The 18,470-nt window shown below is 33.2% G+C and overlaps 2 protein-coding genes across 2 annotated transcripts in view; both read left to right on the top strand.

Annotated features, from left to right (window-relative positions):
• The window catches only part of LOC134826997 (uncharacterized), a 110,396-nt gene extending 104,988 nt beyond the window's left edge, over positions 1-5,408 (top strand). Inside the window, exons 3-7 of the mRNA XM_063839519.1 lie at positions 511-713; positions 1,207-1,385; positions 2,268-4,916; positions 4,973-5,219; positions 5,283-5,408. Coding sequence (XP_063695589.1) covers positions 511-713; positions 1,207-1,385; positions 2,268-4,916; positions 4,973-5,219; positions 5,283-5,294 — 3,290 coding nt within the window. The 3' untranslated portion in view covers positions 5,295-5,408. The remainder of the gene's footprint in view (positions 1-510; positions 714-1,206; positions 1,386-2,267; positions 4,917-4,972; positions 5,220-5,282) is intronic.
• A 4,188-nt stretch (positions 5,409-9,596) lies between these two features.
• LOC134837374 (uncharacterized protein C05D11.1-like) lies at positions 9,597-13,009 on the top strand. Its single transcript, XM_063852745.1, has 2 exons — positions 9,597-12,544; positions 12,955-13,009. Exons 1-2 carry the CDS (start codon positions 9,597-9,599, stop codon positions 13,007-13,009), a joined length of 3,003 nt encoding a protein of 1,000 aa, XP_063708815.1.
• Positions 13,010-18,470: the final 5,461 nt, after the last annotated feature.

Genomic DNA, 18,470 nt, shown 5'->3' with positions numbered 1-18,470 from the left:
AACAAGGAATTTGCTCCTTTGTTTCGCCAAACATGCCAAATATATGCTCCAGTTACTTTGTGAGTGGCTCGTAATGATTTTTGTGGAAAAGCTTCGGTCGTTAAAATAATTAAAATCTGATGCTCTGACATGGCGTGACTTGGTTGCACCGAGAACGGGCGATGGCAAATTGTGTAAAAATGATTTATTTTATTGAGCTAGAATATTTGAAAAGTGTCACGTCATGTGAATGCGGATGAAAAAAGAGGAAATAAAATGAAAATTTTATTTATTACTTACAAGCAGGCTTGGCTCGACGACGACACATTACAATCCATTACACTTTTGATGCATTTTATTCAATCACTCTCCAATTTGGAAGACAAATAGGATGAATTTTGTGCATTTCTCGTTTTGGAATTTGGGTCATTCACTACAAAATGTGACAAAATGGCATCTCAAAATGATTTATAATTGACAAGTTTATTGTTTTATTTTGAAACTAATGATTTTTGTCTCTATTTTTTTCAGATTGTCTCCACTTGCAGCTGTACAGAGACTCCAAAGATAGATATAAGAATGGACAAACCAAAGCCTCACTTTCCTTAGAGCATTTTCTGGGTGTCGAAACTGGTTTCACCTTAGACAAAGAATCAAACACAATCGCCATCATATGTCAAGATGTCATAGTGGTGCTGGCGTTCGATACGAGGGAGCGTCTCATACAGTGGCAGGTAAGTCGTGTGTTATAAATTTTCATATTTACCCGACATTTATCCTTAACGAGCGTCATTCATTACATCTCTTACACCTTAAGATGTCGTCCAAGATTTTTGTCCCCTTTAATTCAGTCCGACATCTTTCTCTCTCGACTTAAATCAAGAAAGTGGACCAAAAATGCTCGGCAATCAATCTCTTTGGGATAAAATGTGTCTTTTATGGACAGATATTTTTATTGCTAATTTAGGCCATAAATACTGAGAACATTGTTTTTGTCACACTGCCGGACTTATCCCGCTCACGAGCCAGAACAAAAAGAAATTCAAACGTGTCGCATCACGTTGATAACATTTTCCATCATTCCGGATTAAACTCATCTCGTTAATGTACGTCGAACCAAAAAAAAAATAAAATTGATCTCATCTCATAAACTTTCATTACACTTCCCCCCTTCTTCCATTTTCATTTACAGAAAATTAACTTAAATTTTTTTCGATTTTATTTCAGGTCAAAATAGCGAATCACCTGGGCGACGACATCCAATATCTGATATTGCTTCAGTCAGCTCCCTCAAAGGCCAAAATAGCAACAGGTCCCGCAAAAATGCATGTGCAGGATAAAAGGATTTGTTTGACGACGGGTGTGCCTCCGAGACTGGCGGGATTGTGGAATATTGCACACTTGAGGTGAGTTTCTTTGTTTTAATCGCATTTAAAGTCAAGAGGGGAGCTGGTCATGAATATTTTTAGCGGATTTGCATAAATAATGTCAATAGACGGGAAAAAATGAATAAAAATAAAGTTTTTTTCTTCATTCAATTATATTGATTGAAAAAATCTGCAAATCTTGGAAAACAATACGGCGGAAAATTTGTATAAATTAAGAATTGAAAGGGGATAAATTATGTTGTCTCCGGAGGATGATACCTTTATTTGCTATGCAAATTAATTTTTTATGAAAAAAAATTCAAAAAGATTTTTTCCTTAAAATTTTAGAGTTCTTGACAAAAATGCAAATTTAATTTTTATAATATGTATAGTTAAATTTTTTTTTTTTTAATTTTAAAATTCTAAATAAAATTTTAATTTAAAAAAAAATAATCAAAAATTATGATACCTGACATTTTTTGTTCAATTTAATTTTTTTTAAAGCGAATTTTCCAAATAAATCAATTTTTCTAACGCCAATCATTCAAAAAAAAAAAAAGTTAACCTCGCCTTTACTAATGAAATGTAAATAAAATCACTCATGAAAAAATAAATAAATAAAAACACAAATTTACATTTTCGGTCAATGAATTGGTTCCCCATCGCATTCAGACACAAATAACGTGTCAAACCACAAATTCAAACACACAATTCAATTGAAATTTAATGATTTAAATGTAATTGAATTTGAAAGAGAGACCGCTCCATTGAAAAAAAAAGTACGTTTGAAAGCACGTCCATCCCCTCATTTCTATTATTTTTCTTTTGTTTGAATTTATTTCTTTTGTTCCTTCGTGATTATTCAATTCTTTTCTCTTCTCGCGTGAACTGAACTGTTATCTTGCTTTCTTTTAATTTCAGACGTTATGGCGTTGTCGATAATCGATTTTGTTTCGAGGGCGGCTCCAGTTGCGGCAAAGGCGAAGGTCTTTACGTTTTTGTCACGGATTTGGGTGAAGAAATCACGCACACAATCAAATTAGCGGCAAAGGGCAATTTGTCGAGCAAAAAACGACCTTATGCGAAAAAACTCGCCGGTATTGATAGTCCGAAGAAAGGTTCGATGAGCAGAGGAACGTCAGAAATTGAGGAAATTTGCACAATTCACACAAATGATTCGATCAACGATTGCGTTTGCAACTCGTCTCGCATGTCATATTGGCCTTCGCAGGAATCACGAGATCTGGATAGTCAATATGGATGCGGTGATACTGTCTCGGTGAGTGAAGCACATGATAGTATTCACGACATGGACAACGGATTTTCGCGCAGTGCTTTGAACAATATGGAACGTTGCATGAGTTGCATCTCAAAACTTGGAGCAATGTCACGCAGTTCGACAATTACAGTAGGAACTCCCGCAGGAAATGGACCTAATTCACTTGTGTGGACGACAATTTCGGAACACTATCAAATGCATCAGTCCAGTAACACGCTGGCATCGCAAAGTAACAAATCGGGTACAACTGTGCTGGATCGCATGTCACTTTGCTCCCATGGCAGTAGTAATAACTCGGATTATTCTGTTGCTCCTCCACGACAAACTCCTTTCAATACAAGTTCTGAATCGTGGTATGAACCTGCTCCATTGGTGCAGCAATTGTGCAATAGGATAATGTCACCTCCGCCTCCAGAACGTCCTCCGAAACCCGGCACAGAGCACTGTAAGAGTCCCAATCCATCACACATTGGTCCTTATGAGAATTATGACGTCCCGAAAATCCCCACACTTTTTAACACCGCCGAAAATTACGACACCCCAAAGAAAATACAAGAGTACCTGGCCAAAGATTTGAATAGCAATAGTAGCAATGGCATCGACAAGTACGGAAACTACGATACGCCACTCGGAATTGCCAAAGCTGTGTGTGGAGCGGGATGTTTAGGCACCTCCGCCAACGATGACAAACAAGGAGGTCGAACGACATGCGCTTGTACGAAAATTATGTCATGGACTGACAGTTGGATGTGCAAACGAGGCAATGGAATTGAAAACACAGGAGTGCCCGTGAACAAAGTCAAGTTAACGGGCGAAGGAAAGATGCCTCTTATGGATGCCAGCGGAGAATCAGCAATTTACGCTACCGTCGATATGGCAAAGAAAATCAAGAAACGCTTGGAACAATGTGAATGTGATAAAGAAATACCGCAAAGCAAGGTGCGAGATGTGATGCAGAATTATGCCAATTTTGATTTTGAGCGATCGCTCGAGAACTACGAAAATGCCAAAGAAGTGTTACAACGAGCAGGTATCACGCTGGAGGAGTTTCAAGAGGAAATGATAAAAATTTGTCAGAAATGCGGACACGCAAGTGGAAGTAATACAAAAACCCCTGATGCCGATACTCCGGTACAAGAACAACCCAAACCACAGGAAAACTACTTAATGATGGAACCAGGCAGTAAAAAGAAAGCAAATTGTCCGGGATATGTTCCCATGCATCCAGCTGGACAAGCGCCACAAGTTGAAACCCCACAAACTGAAAACGGAAGTCCTTCGTCGCCAGCTCCTCCATTACCCACAAAGTCAGACATCTTGAAACAACGCATGAATCGCATCATCAATGAAAAATCAGCGAGTAATCCAAGTCTCGTGGGTCCCGCAGTCGATAGAAATACCAAACGAGCGATGAACAACGACAACCGAGTGCCTGGCAGTGCAATGATGGTTCTTGCGCGAAATGGTACATCACCCTACAATCGCAAACAAATCATGGACAGTAGTGATAACCTACCTGAAAATCGCTTAACTGCTCGGAAACGTTCGTCATCCGCCGATTCATCGCGTTATCTTGAAAATGATGATTTCATGAGTCCTTTAAATGGATCCGGATCTCCAAGTACCGAAACGTTGCGTAAATCATCGCTTACACACATCGAAACACGTCGTGCTTCCTCGCCATGCGTTCATCAAGAGACCGAATTGTGTCAAGATGCGAGTTGTTGCGCAACCCCAACTGCCCCCGTTGCTCCTGAATCCGATGAAATCTCAGGATCAACAAGTACAAGCACCGGAACAACTACTAGTCACACAACGTCGCAATCAGCGTACATCCGACGTTCCGAAAGTGTTCCGTGCAAAGCGCAAAACCGTGATTCCTCGAGTTCGAATGACTCGGGTGTGTCAACAGGTTCTTTAAGGCAACGTGGAACGGATTTCAATGAGCTTGAGTTGCCACTCAATACAATGACGACAGGCAGACGTCATTTGAAACAATTAATTGTCACACCAAAGAGTCAAAGTTGCGTACATGCATCCCTTCCACGAAGATCAAAGTCTTTTGATCCATTGCGTGACTTGTCCTTCCAATTTCAACGTGTAAAAGTGCCGGAAAAGAGTACGTCAGCCGAAGCTGAGGTGCCAATTTGCCCGCAGAAACCACAAAACCCGACAAATCCACCGTACATTGATTCCCGAAGCACAAGCAGCGGCACTTCTGACATGTCAGACTACATCGAGACCTTGTCCCTTTCGAGTCACAGTTCGTCTGATAATCCCGATGTACTGAGGTAAGTTCTAAAACTCCTAAAAATTAAATAAAATTTTAAAATTATTTTTGTTTTAGACAAATTCGTCCTGCTACAAGTACTTTAAGGCCTCGCTCAGGCAAAGAATACCAAAATATTGATCGTTCTTTGCTGAGTCTCTCGCAACCAACACCTGAGCTTTGCAAACAAGCCAACCCAACAGGCACATTAAGAGCTAATTACGCAAATATCACGCCAGTACCAGAAAATGCCGAGTCTCCAAGTCCCGGATATCAAAGTGGAACATCGCCACAAGAACCGCAAGGAGAGCATTTCTTGTTTAAGGTGAGTATTTCGAACAAAAATTCCTGAAAAATACAAAACTAATAAAATTTTAATTATTTTCAGCCTGAATCGTAATCAAATCGTTAATAAGCAATAACAAAAATATTAGCCGTAAGTTCGTTTTCACTGTAAATAATTTCAATTTGCTAAATAATTAATAGAAAAACAAATATATCAAAAAACTCTGCCGATACACCGAATACATAAATTGAATTATAAATGCAAAAATTATTATAAATACTAACGAAAAATCAAAAAATTAAGGAATTTTTTAAATTAAAGTATAATGAATTATTATTAAATAAAACAAAAAACAATCAACCGTAAATAAAATTGTAGCATTGCGATAAATATCATGATGATGACGACGATAAATTGATTTATCGACATGTAAATATGAAAGCGTTTGTATCTTATAAAGCATTAGAAGTTTTTTCGAAAACAAATAAAAGAAAGATATTTCTTCCTTAAAACAAAAAGAAAAATTGTACAGAACAAACACAAACAAAACTGGGGAAAAGTGTAATGAACAAAATCTCAAAATTTCCATAAACAGTAGAGAATTTTAAACGAAAAATGTACAATTTGTGTGTAAATCTCGCACAAAAGTTACATTTTTTTGACATAGTTTTTGTACATGAAAATTTTTAAAATAAATCATTAATTAATTTTTTCGGTAATACCTTATTAAGTTCAACACTATACTTCTCATCACCATCAAATCTGTGTAAATAAATAATCTGTAGTTGTAAAAAATTATCCGATACATCAAAAGTACGTTTGCCTTTATTTTCATTTTAAAACTTGTAAATATTTACAGAAAAAAAATCATATTTTTCATGATAATGCACATTACTTATGTAAACACGTCAGCTACGAAACATCATAAAAAATGTTTATATTACAAAAATGACACAAAAAATATATAAATAAACCATAAAAAACTGTTACATCAAAAGGCCACGCATGATAATTAATCTCATCAACCATCTCTCATTTTTACTGTGTTTGTCTGACTCTGTCTCTGTGTAGGAAAAATTAAAAAAAAAATACATCTCGTTACATGTCCCAATATTTTATAACCTAATTTTTGATAAATATATATATATTCTCGTAATGTAATGTGTTTAAATTACAACAAACCAAAAACACATTATTTTAATGCAACACAGAGAACAAGAACATTAACAACAACAACAAATACATCCATCCGTAATGTAATGAAATTAAATATTAATATAATAATGTTAATATAACAACAAAAACCCTTCAATAAGCATTTCAATATAAAACAATGAAATTAAATTTTACAATTATACATAAAATATATGAAAAATACATACATATATTTAAAATGAAATGATGGATTAAACGTAACTGAATTTTAAAAAAATATTAATTTATTATTTAATTATCTTTTTTAAATGGCGATGAAAGCTTACTGAGCCAAATGATTTTTTTCTCCTCTATTAAATTTATTTATTGACGAAAAAAATTAAAGAAAAATTGGAATATAGACTGAATCTTAATACTATACATATTTTATAAAAATATAGTTAAACGAATATAGCTAAAAACTTTCGATTTTTATATAAAAATAATAATAAATAAATATTTTTAAAATAATCTAAAATTTCACTTTGAAATCATATTTAAAAGAAAAATACAAACAGATTCCATTTTCTAGAAAAAAAAACTTCAAACTGTATGTATTAAAAATAATGACAACAAAATTTTGTTACTTTATAAACATAAAAGCGTTTTTTGAACATAAAAATATAAACTTTTATGCTAGTAATATATAACTTGTAATTAGGTATAAAATAAATATTTATTATAAATTATAATATAAAACATTAATTATAAGATTTGTAAATATATATCAAACATTATATTGTAATAATTTATATTTAATAATTAAAAAATTAATTTTAAGTAAATAAATAGTAATATAATAACATATATAATTATAAAAAAAACATAATTATGATTGAATATTAATATAAAAAAATATGATACATAATGAATGACATTATATAAACGAAGAGTACTAATCATTATCCAAAAAAGAAGAAAGCTAATAATAAACGTCCAAAGAAAAATTAAATTTGTCTTTTTTTTCTCTCTAAAAGTTTTGTTTTAAAAAGGTAAGTATGATACCAGTCACCACCATGCCGCAATACAAAAAAGATCAATGAAACCAATTTCAATCAAGACACACACACACACTCGACAAAGCGACGACGACAAAGCTGACATTAATTAAATTCCTTTCTTTGTGATTGTGACTCGGAATAATTGACATTTTTTTTGCTTTTCCCTGTTTTTGTCCTCTATCGATGCACGAGGAGAGACAATTAAAATATCCCCAATGCCAATTGAACAATTAAAATTAAATATGCTTGTTATCGCATTGTGAAAACTGCTCTTTGGTTTGAAATAATAATTGATTTTTGGTTCATTAGATCGTTTAACGAGAGATCCATAATAGGTAAGGGAATGAGTTTAGAAAGCATTAGTTGTGTAGTGAACTGGAATTGTTGTTGTTTGAAATCGAAAAATAATATTGAAAATTTATTTTGAAGGATTTTAAGTAAATATTTTTATGATTTTCTATGAAATATATATAATTAAAATTTATTTAAAATTTATAAAATTTGTTAGGATTTAAACTTAAAAATTTCAAAAATTTACGAATTTATGGAAAATTAAGAAAATCTCCCAAATATTGAGTGTAAGATTCATTGCATACCTTATCACATTCTATTTAAGTAATTTTTAAAAATTGCATAGATTGCATAATTTTGGGGTAAATTTTTAATCTGTATGTAGAACGAAGTTTACGGGTGCCTCATATTTTTATAAAATTCAATTAAAATCTAAAAAGCAATACAAAATTTGAATAACAATAAATCACAAGTCATAAATTTCGTTAAATTTTTAACGACAAAAATTTTCATATCACTGCCTCCAAAAGTTATCTCGAAAAACATCTCGCGAGAATAACATCGCAGTACCTTGCAAAGATCATCAACAAATTCATAAAAACAATAAAAATAATATTCTCTCATTTCGTTTCATTTAATTTGAGTTTGCAAGATTGAAAAACTAATACGATTAAATATCGTTTTATTATCCGTCGTATGCGAGGAAATGTGTTCCCGTACCCCGTACTCAGATCGAAATAACGTGAACGTCATATTTAATGTGCAAGTTTGAGTTTTATTATTACTTTTCAACTTTTATTATGATTTTATGTTATGATTATTATTTTCATGATTATTATCTACCAACGGGATTTTATTACTCCTCTCTTGCATGATTTGCATTTGTAATTAGCTAAATTGCGATTTTAAACGTTTTCGGAAGGAAAACTCAATAAATATCGCTAAAATAACTTTTCTTATATTATTATCGTTAAAACGATTCCTTGTAATAATAATTTATGTTTTTCCTTAGAAAAAAAAAATATATCAAGCGGAAGTGAAACAACAACAACAAAAAAGTGCATGACCGACGAAGAGACCAGACAAAAATGTTATCGCTCACGGCAAGAAATTTAATGGAATTTTTAATAATTTTTTAATTAACAGAAATGCAGGGCGAGGAAACATTGTTTCATCATTGACGAAGAAAGAAAAAAAAAGAATTATGAGAAGGAAAAACAAAACAAAAAAATCTGCACATAATAAACTTTTTCCTTGTTCTTTTATTATTTTATCATTGTGTGTACGTCTCATCTCACTCAGGAAATTTTCAACTACCAGCAAATGAATAAGTAAAGAATATTTATTTAACAACTGAAGAGCGCATCTGTTACATTCATCATCCATACACACAATTATACTGCGCTATGTGTAATGTTGCAATATTCGAGCCGAGTGAAGAAGAAAATAATAACAAAATATTTTTTATCTTTTTTCTTTGAAATTTTATACAAACTCAAGTTGTGAAGAAAACGTCTCATTTTACTGCTTTTGTGTATGATGCGATGACGATGATGATGATAGAGATGCGGTTACTGATGTGTAGCCGCAGGCAAATCAATTTTCCACTCAATTGTTTCCAACAATTGGATCTTGTTCGGAATTGTTTTGGATTTTTGTTCATTAAAAAAGTTTGAGTGGAAAATAACAAAAAAAAAAATGGGGAGAGAAATAGTATGAAGAATTTCTGGGAACTTTCAAACTTCGACATTATATTACTTGGAAGTTGATCCTTGTCAAAACTCAATCGCAGAATTTTTCATCAAACATGTGAAAATTAGTTGCCACGACATCATTAAGCCCAAACAATAAAAAACGACCTTCACACATTGTCATTAACTCATGTTATGCGACTGAAATTCAATCAGTTACGTTCGTGTCCTCATCGAGAATGGTCGACTTTTCCTATGACTTGATAGCTGAAACAAAATTAAATGATTGTATTTCCGTTAAAAAGTACAAAAACCCAAAAACAGGTCTCACAGTGGTTTTTGGTGACGTTGAAGGTCCAATTGTTTGCGGAAAATTCGTGTTAACCACAAAAGCTGAAGACAACGATGGCTTGCCACACACGTTGGAACACCTAATTTCACTTGGTTCGGAAAATTATCCGTTCAAAGGTGTCCTTGACCTTGTCGCTAATCGATGTTTGGCTAGCGGAACAAATGCATGGACAGACGACGATCATACATGTTTCACAATTGATTGTGTCGGCGCCGAAGGATTTCTTCGAACGTTGCCGATTTATTTGGATCACATTTTGTATCCACTACTAACGGACGAGGCTTTTATCACGGAAGTGCATCACGTGACGGGAGAAGCGACGGATGGTGGCGTGGTTTACTGTGAAATGCAAGGCGTGGAAAACACGGCAAGTAATCGCACGCAAATGGAATTAATGAAAAATGTCTATCCAGACACGGGATATGCTTTTCATGTTGGTGGCTTAATGAAAAACTTGAGAGAAAGCACGACAAATGAGAAAATTAAGGAATATCATCGAAAATTTTACTCACCTGATAATTTGACGATTATTATAACGGGACAAGTTGATCCAAATTCGGTTTTTGAAGCTCTTCTTCCTATTGAAGAGAAAATTTTATCAAAAGGAAAAAGACCAACTTTTGAAAATCCTTGGAAAATTCCTCTGGAACCGATATCTGAAACAAAAGTCATTTCAATTACTTACCCTGATGATGAAGAAACTCACGGAAGTGTCATGATCGGTTTTCGTGGTCCAAAACTTCCTTCTGAACTATTCTTGCACTATGCTTGTAAAATTTTACTCAGATATCTCTCTGATACAACTACAAGTCCCTTGGAACGAGACATGGTTGAAATCAAAGAACCTTTCGCCAGCGGAGTTTGCTTTAGCGCTATTGGAAATCGTGAGGCTCTCCTTCGTTGCGAGTTCTATAGCGTACCAATTGAGAAAATTGAAGAAATTCATGAAAAATTCTTGGAAGTTTTGATGAAAATCGGAAATGGCGAAGAACCAGTTGACATGAAACGTTTAAAAGAAGTCATTGAAAAGAAAATCGTTGAAAATTTAAGTGAAATGGAATCTTGTCCACACATGATGGTAGCTGGGGAGATAATAAGTCACTCAGTTTATGGCGAAGATTCTGATTTTGAAGATTGGTTCAGCTCGAACAAAGCTTATCGTGAATTGCTGAACAAAGATGAGACATTTTGGATTGATTTACTGAAGAAATACATTTTGGAAGCAAATCATGTCGTTGTGAAAGCATATCCAAGTGTCGCAGAAAAAAATCGACTTGCAACTGAAGAACAGGAACGCATTGAACAACGAAAGCTGGAACTAGGTCCTGATGGTCTTCAAAAAATGGCGGAAATCCTAAATGAAGCCAAACATTTGAACGATATTCCGCCTCCTGAAGCGATGATAACTGACATTCCTATCCCAAGCTTTGATGATATCTCAAGTCATCCGGTTGAAATTTTCCGTGCACCTGAATTGCCTCTTCTGGATGACTTTCCAATCTATACTGAAGCGATCGATATTCACTCGAATTTCGTTTATATCATTATGACAATCAACACTGAAGACATTCCTGAAGCACAACGATCTTATTTGAGACTTTTTCTGTGTTTGCTAGGACAGTCACCAATCCAACGGGGAACAGAAATTGTTCCTTATGACGAAGTTGTCAACCAATTAGAGGCTGACACGATTTCACAAAGTTATGAGATCGGATTTTATGATTGTGGAAGTTTTTATTGTGGAGACTTTTCAAACCATTTGTTCATTTCCTTAACGGTAGAGCCACAAAAGTATGATTCGGCCGTTAAATGGCTTGATGAAATTTTAAACCATACGATATTTGACAAGGATCGTATTCGAGTGATGGTGAATCGACTCTTGAATACAATTTCGGATTACAAAAGAGATGGTTATTGTATTGTAATTGCAATGATCGCAGCAATCATGTTCAAAGAAACTTCAAATATCGTCTTGATGTCCTTATTGAAACAGAAAAAGTTTTTAAGTGACTTACTGATGCGTCTCGATGATGAAAATGAAGTTGAAAGAATTCTAGAAGATTTTGAAACTTTACGAAAATTGCTTATGAAACCCAAAAACATTAGTTTACACATTGCTACTAACTGGAAAACGATGGAAATTGACTTCGTGACACCTTTTAAAAACTTTTTCGAAGAAGCTGATCCAAAAAAAATACTCAAATCCGTTCATGATAACAACTTTATAATTCCCGATGGAAATTTAGATGAAAACCTTCATGGAGTGATTGTTCCATTAGGTTCCGTTGAGTCATCTTTTCTTTACTCCACAATCCCTTTTGACAATGTTGAAGATCTACCAGCTCTTATGTTATTTGCGCAATATTTCAAACAAGTTGAAGGTCCTTTTTATCGTGAAATTCGTGGCAAAGGTTTTTCTTATTGTTATGACATCTTAGTTCTAATAGAAAATGGACTTTTATCCTTTAATTTATACATGGCGACAAATTTATCGAAAGCTTATGAGACAGCTAAAACATTGATTGAAGAACACTTATCCGGTATTACTGCTTGGGACTTGAATCTCCTTGAATCTGCTCGCACTTCATTAATTAGTGAAATTGTACAACGAGAAGAAAATATCGTTGGAGTAATCAAGCATGCGGTTTTATCGACATTTAAAGGGATACCAGTTGGATATAACAAGGAATTGATCTCAAAAGTGGCTTCTGTAACAGTTGAAGATTTATCAAGAGTTGGAAATATTTATGTTAAGTCCTTATTTGGAACAGAAGCACGAACTGCGATTGTTTGTCATCCTGATAAAGCTCTTGAAATCAAAGAGGAATTCGAAAAGTATGAATTAATTTTTTTTCACTTTACGGATTTAAAAAGGTTGATATTAACTCCTCAATGGGTTACTTAAATCCCTTATTTTGGAAAAGAGGTTAATTTAATCCCTTTAAAGATCAATCTTACGTCTTTTAGAGTTGATTTAAAATAGCCCAATAATATGTTATTTTAACTCCTTTAGAGGTTATTTTAATTCTTTGATCTATCTTTATTAGTTTTAGAAGGGATTAAAATAAGCTCTTAACAGATTAATTTTATTGGGCTATTGAATATCAACTCTAAAGGAAGTAAGATTGACTATTTTAAGGGATTAGAATAACCACTTTTTCAAAATACGGGATTAAAATAAAACAATATCACCTATTTTCAATCCGTAAGGCATGATTTGTTTAAATTTTAATTTTTTATTACAGAATGGGATACTCACTGCAAATTGAAACGTCGTTGGATAGCAGCATATTGGCTTAAAAAATCACAATTAAATCTTGTTTGCCGAGATCAAAGTAAAATTGACACTAAACCAACCACTTGTCGCTCTAAATACTCTTCTCTTCGCTGGCAAAAGTTCATCAATGCAGCGACATTAACCGTAGTTGTTACCTTAAAGGTTTCTGTCAGAGTCAATATTTGTGCACCTTTTTACTGTGGCGGGTATTTACGTTTCAATCCTGCATTTCTGCACCGAAAACAGTGAAACGAGACAATTTACAAAATGGAATTTAAATTAAATGGCAAATATTTGTTAATTTGTGTGATGAATGCACAAACACATGCGTTTCTAGTTTTACTTTTTTTTTGCCTTGTTGCATCGGGTCAAGTAATGTCACACAAGACTCCTTGGACAAATATTTATTGGTTCACCTCAAACACATTTCATTTCCACAATTGATGTTGGTACAATAACAAGACCGACACAAAATCTGGCATGTCACATATGTGTGAACAAAACATCTTCATCTTTTTCAAATGTATTGTCCTACGGAGCTTTACAAGACGATATACGGAATGATAAAATATCTCCTTCTCTCTTCATCATCGTGTCTCTCTGGCAAGAAGTACATTACTTGTATTAAAAGCTCTTTTGTCATGTTCCTTCTTGCACAACTCTCGGCTCGTACAAGTCCCGTGAAGACGGAGAAATGACTAGGAAATCATATAAATGCAATGTGAGGTTATGTCTCATCTCATTCCACAAAGAAAAAAGGACGAAGACGTACCAAAATCATAAGTTATAATGCATGGTAATGTAATAACGTTTCGTGTAGTTTGTAGTTTTTGGTACCTAGTTCGTCGTAGAGACGAAGAAACAAGATGAGGTTGCAAAACTTTATCGTTTAACATTCATGAGACGACGTGTAAAGTCCTGTGTAAAGTCAATGCGACATTAAATAAAAGGGAATTGTTTTTCTAGAATGAAAACCGAAAAAGAACTCACTTGGAAACAGATTCCAAACCAAACGACGACGTTAACTATCCAATTATTTGATATGCAAAATAAGCATCAAATGTGTATGAAATAATAATGATGTTTGCGATGCGAAGAAAATTATTCCCAGTTACTGTTTTAAAAATTTATTTTATTATTTTTTGCATTTCCGCTTTTTTGATTTTTTATGGCGCGGTAAAAAAAATCTCTTTGAAAAGTTTTGAGTTCATTTATCCATTATTTTTTTACGTTTTTGGTAAAAAAAATAATTATAAATAAAATAGTTTAAATTTTTTTAGATATTTATATATTTTTTTCCCGCAATATGTAAAACTTCTATAATTTCATTTTAAAAAAATATTTCTTACTATTTCACTCATTGTTTTTATTATTTAGAATCAAAAACGTAAAAAAATTAATAAATTAATTTTTTAATTTCCAAAATTGATAAGCCCATTTTCAGAAATTCTAAAGCAAATTATACTTTTCTACACTACTTTTTAAAAATTTTTAATAACTTTTATAAGCCTTTTCTTATAAAATTTTTCACATTTTTTGGCGCCAAAAAAATACGCTGTTTTTAATCTTTTCTGAACACTTTTTTAACTTCCTTTCCTCATAAAACTACATTTTCAGATATATTATTTGTTATTGTTTCGCTACCATACTGTTAAGAGTTTTACACAATCCAGACTCTCAGGTATGCGAAGTAGCATGAAAAGTAGCAAAAATTGCATAATTTTAAATTATTCACGAAATGAGAAATTTGAAATGGAAAATGGGCGAACGGCAGAACAAAGAAAAAGTTTTTAACTCGATGTTCGTTTGATGTTGGAAAAACTCTCGTGCACGATTCCTCGTTGTTGTCATCTTGTCAAATATTCATGACTAAATTTGAGACACATTTCGGGAGAAAATTGTCTGGACTGCCTAATAAAACTTTCAACTCTGTCCAAAATTCAATTTACATTTCAAACATCAATTTGTTGAGTTTTTCATGTTTCTTCAAAAGAAAATGATGAAAATGACGAAAAGAAGAAGAAAAATGGTTGCAAGGGAACACAAAATTATAAAACAATTTGCAAACAATTTCAAATTATGACAATTTTTAACACTTTATAATCTGCTGACGATGAAGAAGAATGACTCTATTGACCCACTTTTGTCTTCGGTTTGAAAGCCAGATAAAACGACGACATCTAATAATAATAATAAAATAGTTGAGTTCGAAAAGTATTAAATTCAATTTGGGACCAATTCCTATTCCGATGGCAAACGGGGAGAAAAGACAACTCTTCAATTATATAAAATTACCAAGATTGACAATTTTCTCTGCCTCTACCTCTCACAATGCTCTAAGAGAATATACAAGCGGAATTGTAGCACTGCATTGAATAAATCAGGTATTTGCATAGTCAGCTCGAACATTCAAATAGCATACAAAGCTGATGATAGAAGAAGAAAATTCAATGATTTAAATCCCATAACACTTATCATCAACATTGTTAAAATATACAATTGAATTGAATTGAATTCAAGTCACGACAACATCATTTTTGTTGCAAATGTGTATGAAGAAATTTTCCTTGTTTTTTCTTCGTTGTTTGTCGTACGTACGACAGACAGTTTATTGTATGCTAAGCAGCAGCAGCATCTCCAACATTGTGCATTATTTTCAACAAATAATAATATAAAATAAAAGAAAGAAAGAAGAATGTTGTGAGAAAGTTGGGAGTTGACACACACACACACGCACACAAAGGCAAGTTTAAAGAAGGAAACAACAGCAAAAAACTAAATCTGATTTATATTCATGAAGTATAAAACTTTTCGTGTATCCGAAATGATGACGTATGGAACTGCATAGAATGTAAAAAAAACACAGAGTTGTGTCATATTGTTATGAGCGCATAATTTGATTGAATTTACGAATTGAGTTACGAGGGAAGATGATGGGAAATTGGAAGATGCATCTTTTTCGTATATTTTAGTGATTACAAAAGGAAAGTAAACAATTGTAAATTAAAAGTTAGATGAGGATTGTTCAGGGATGAGAAGGTAAGCATTTTATACTTTAACTGAAAACAATTTTAACAAGATAAATGTAAATTTTTGTCTTTTTTCAATTTAAAAAAAATCAACTTGCAACGAGGCATCAGCAATCAACCATCCCGTTAATGAACAATCTATAAATTACTTCAAGTGAAACCATTTTAGTTTTTTAAGATCCTGAATATTCTGATCCTGAATACACTCTTGCTGATTCACAAAGCAAACATGGATCTTCTTCCGACCTTTATAACCGCATTGCAGCCTTACAACAAGAAATCAGTTGCTCCGTCTGCCTCAATATCGAACTGCAAATAGCCAGAACTCATTTTATTATAAGGGAGTGGGTTCAACAAGGTGAGTGCTTCCATTGAGTTGTCAAGTGACTTACACATCGCCAAAGACCAAATTAAAAAGAACGTGAAATTCCAGTATTCGTAACGTTGAAGTTGCGAGTGATAAAACAATCGCGATGTTGCTATTCTCAAATCAAACTCGGTGTTTGACCCTGCAGAAAAACTACGGAAGCTCGTCTTCAATTTGTTTCATTTAAATTTTAACATTCATCTAAAATTTTTCATTCTAAAGACAAAGTTTAAACTTTAACTCCGAATGATCTTCGACATCGCTGTCAAACTCTAACCACGTCCATTAATCAAAAATCCTTATCATTACTCTTACTTTAACTGCATCACACGACTGGCACCTTGTCTACCTTGATAACAAAATCCAATATTCCATGTCATTCATTAATTTCTTCTCATCACATACGACCACATCATCCATTTACTTTCCGCCTATACGCATACCAAACTATTCCTCTAAATCATCGCATCGCATAACTAAACTAACGATAATAAATGCCTCCAACCCATCTACTAACCACTTTAATATGCTCTAATTTATAATAGTTCGATTCCTAGCGAAACAATGCCATGTCTATGGATTATTATTGAAATGACATGAGACACCAACAATACCAACGACGACGACGATGATGAAGCCAAATCGGTAAAATATTGAAAGTGCGATTCATCACATCATTATCTCCGGAGTGTTTTATGTGTTGCTGCTTTAAATAATTTGGATCGATTGGAGTAAGAAGAAAATTCTAGACAATACCTACTACGTGTCTATTGTTAAAAGTCATTCACTCATTATTCGGCGTGAGGCAAAGTGAACGGTAGTGTCATCACGACAGATGCTTCTACACACGACAAGTATCCGAAGAAAAGGATAATTTATATTGCGATACCTGACTAGTAGCTGCTCAATGTCTGTCATAAAATAGTGTAGAATTGCACAGACAAAAACGTTGCAAACCCATTTCATGAATAATTGCTGCAATTAAATCCTCCATTGTTCACATGTGATGATGATTATCTACTTCGTAGCTCGGCAAATGTTTTTTTCTTCTTCCATTTTATCTATTACTTGAGAGAGTGCGTGCGACTAACTAATGGAATACAATGACTAATTACATACACATTTTCAGACAAAGTGCATCGACAGCAAAACGCCTTCACTCTTCTCGCTTTATTTTTCGTAAAAGCTAATTATTTCGTGAATCCTAGACACATTCATTAAAAATTCAAGTAGTTAATCTGTTTTAAAATATATATTTTTGAACAGAATTCTCTCGACTCACTCGAGTGTCTCATGTGAGTATGTACGGCATTAGTTGCATTTGCTAAAAGCATTTTAAATTTATATTTATTCTCTTTTTTCAAGTATTTCAAACGTGTGTGCCTACATGCCACAAAAATGCAATAAACTCTGCGAGTTTTATGTTAATAGTCAACTAATTAACAGCAATTTTGTGTTTTTTGCATTTCAAAAAAAGCAAAAATAGTAATGTCAAATTGTTGTTGTTGTTCATTTGTCTGTCGTTTGTTCCGAAAAATTTGTGACATGCTGAAAAGTTTATTTAGAACAAAATATTCATTGGATTATAGTGCCAACATTATTTTTTTCACGATGACAATGTAGAGTGGAAAAAGTGTTTTAGTCGCATTATTGGCTTAACTCCAAAATAAATAAACGTTGAAAAGGTTTTACACAAGTTTTTTTTTGCAAAATAATTTTTAACTTTGTTACTGAAAGTTTCGTTTTTTAAAGTTGAAAAAAATATTTTTATGTAAAAAAAAAGTTAACATCAATCAACGTGGAAATTGAAAACCAAATATTCGTTGCTGTTTGTTGTGTGTAGCCGTAATTTGATGTAACAAAATATCGCTTATTTAACTTCAATCTATAACTTTTTCATTATATTCATGAACGTATCGAAATTGAAAAAAAATCTCATTCACTTCATAATAAAAATATTATTCGCTGTAGTATCTGGTTTACTTGTGGATGTTGTATTGGAAATAAAAAAATATTATTCAGGGTAGTTGTTCAATTTTGAATCAAATAAAATATTATATGGGGTCCTCGTCGTTCTTCATAGCCCCG

The sequence above is a fragment of the Culicoides brevitarsis genome, chromosome 1, assembly GCF_036172545.1.
Source record: "Culicoides brevitarsis isolate CSIRO-B50_1 chromosome 1, AGI_CSIRO_Cbre_v1, whole genome shotgun sequence".
NCBI lineage: Eukaryota > Metazoa > Arthropoda > Insecta > Diptera > Ceratopogonidae > Culicoides > Culicoides brevitarsis.
Note: the sequence above shows the minus strand (reverse complement) of the source record. Positions and strands in the feature narration are given on the sequence as shown.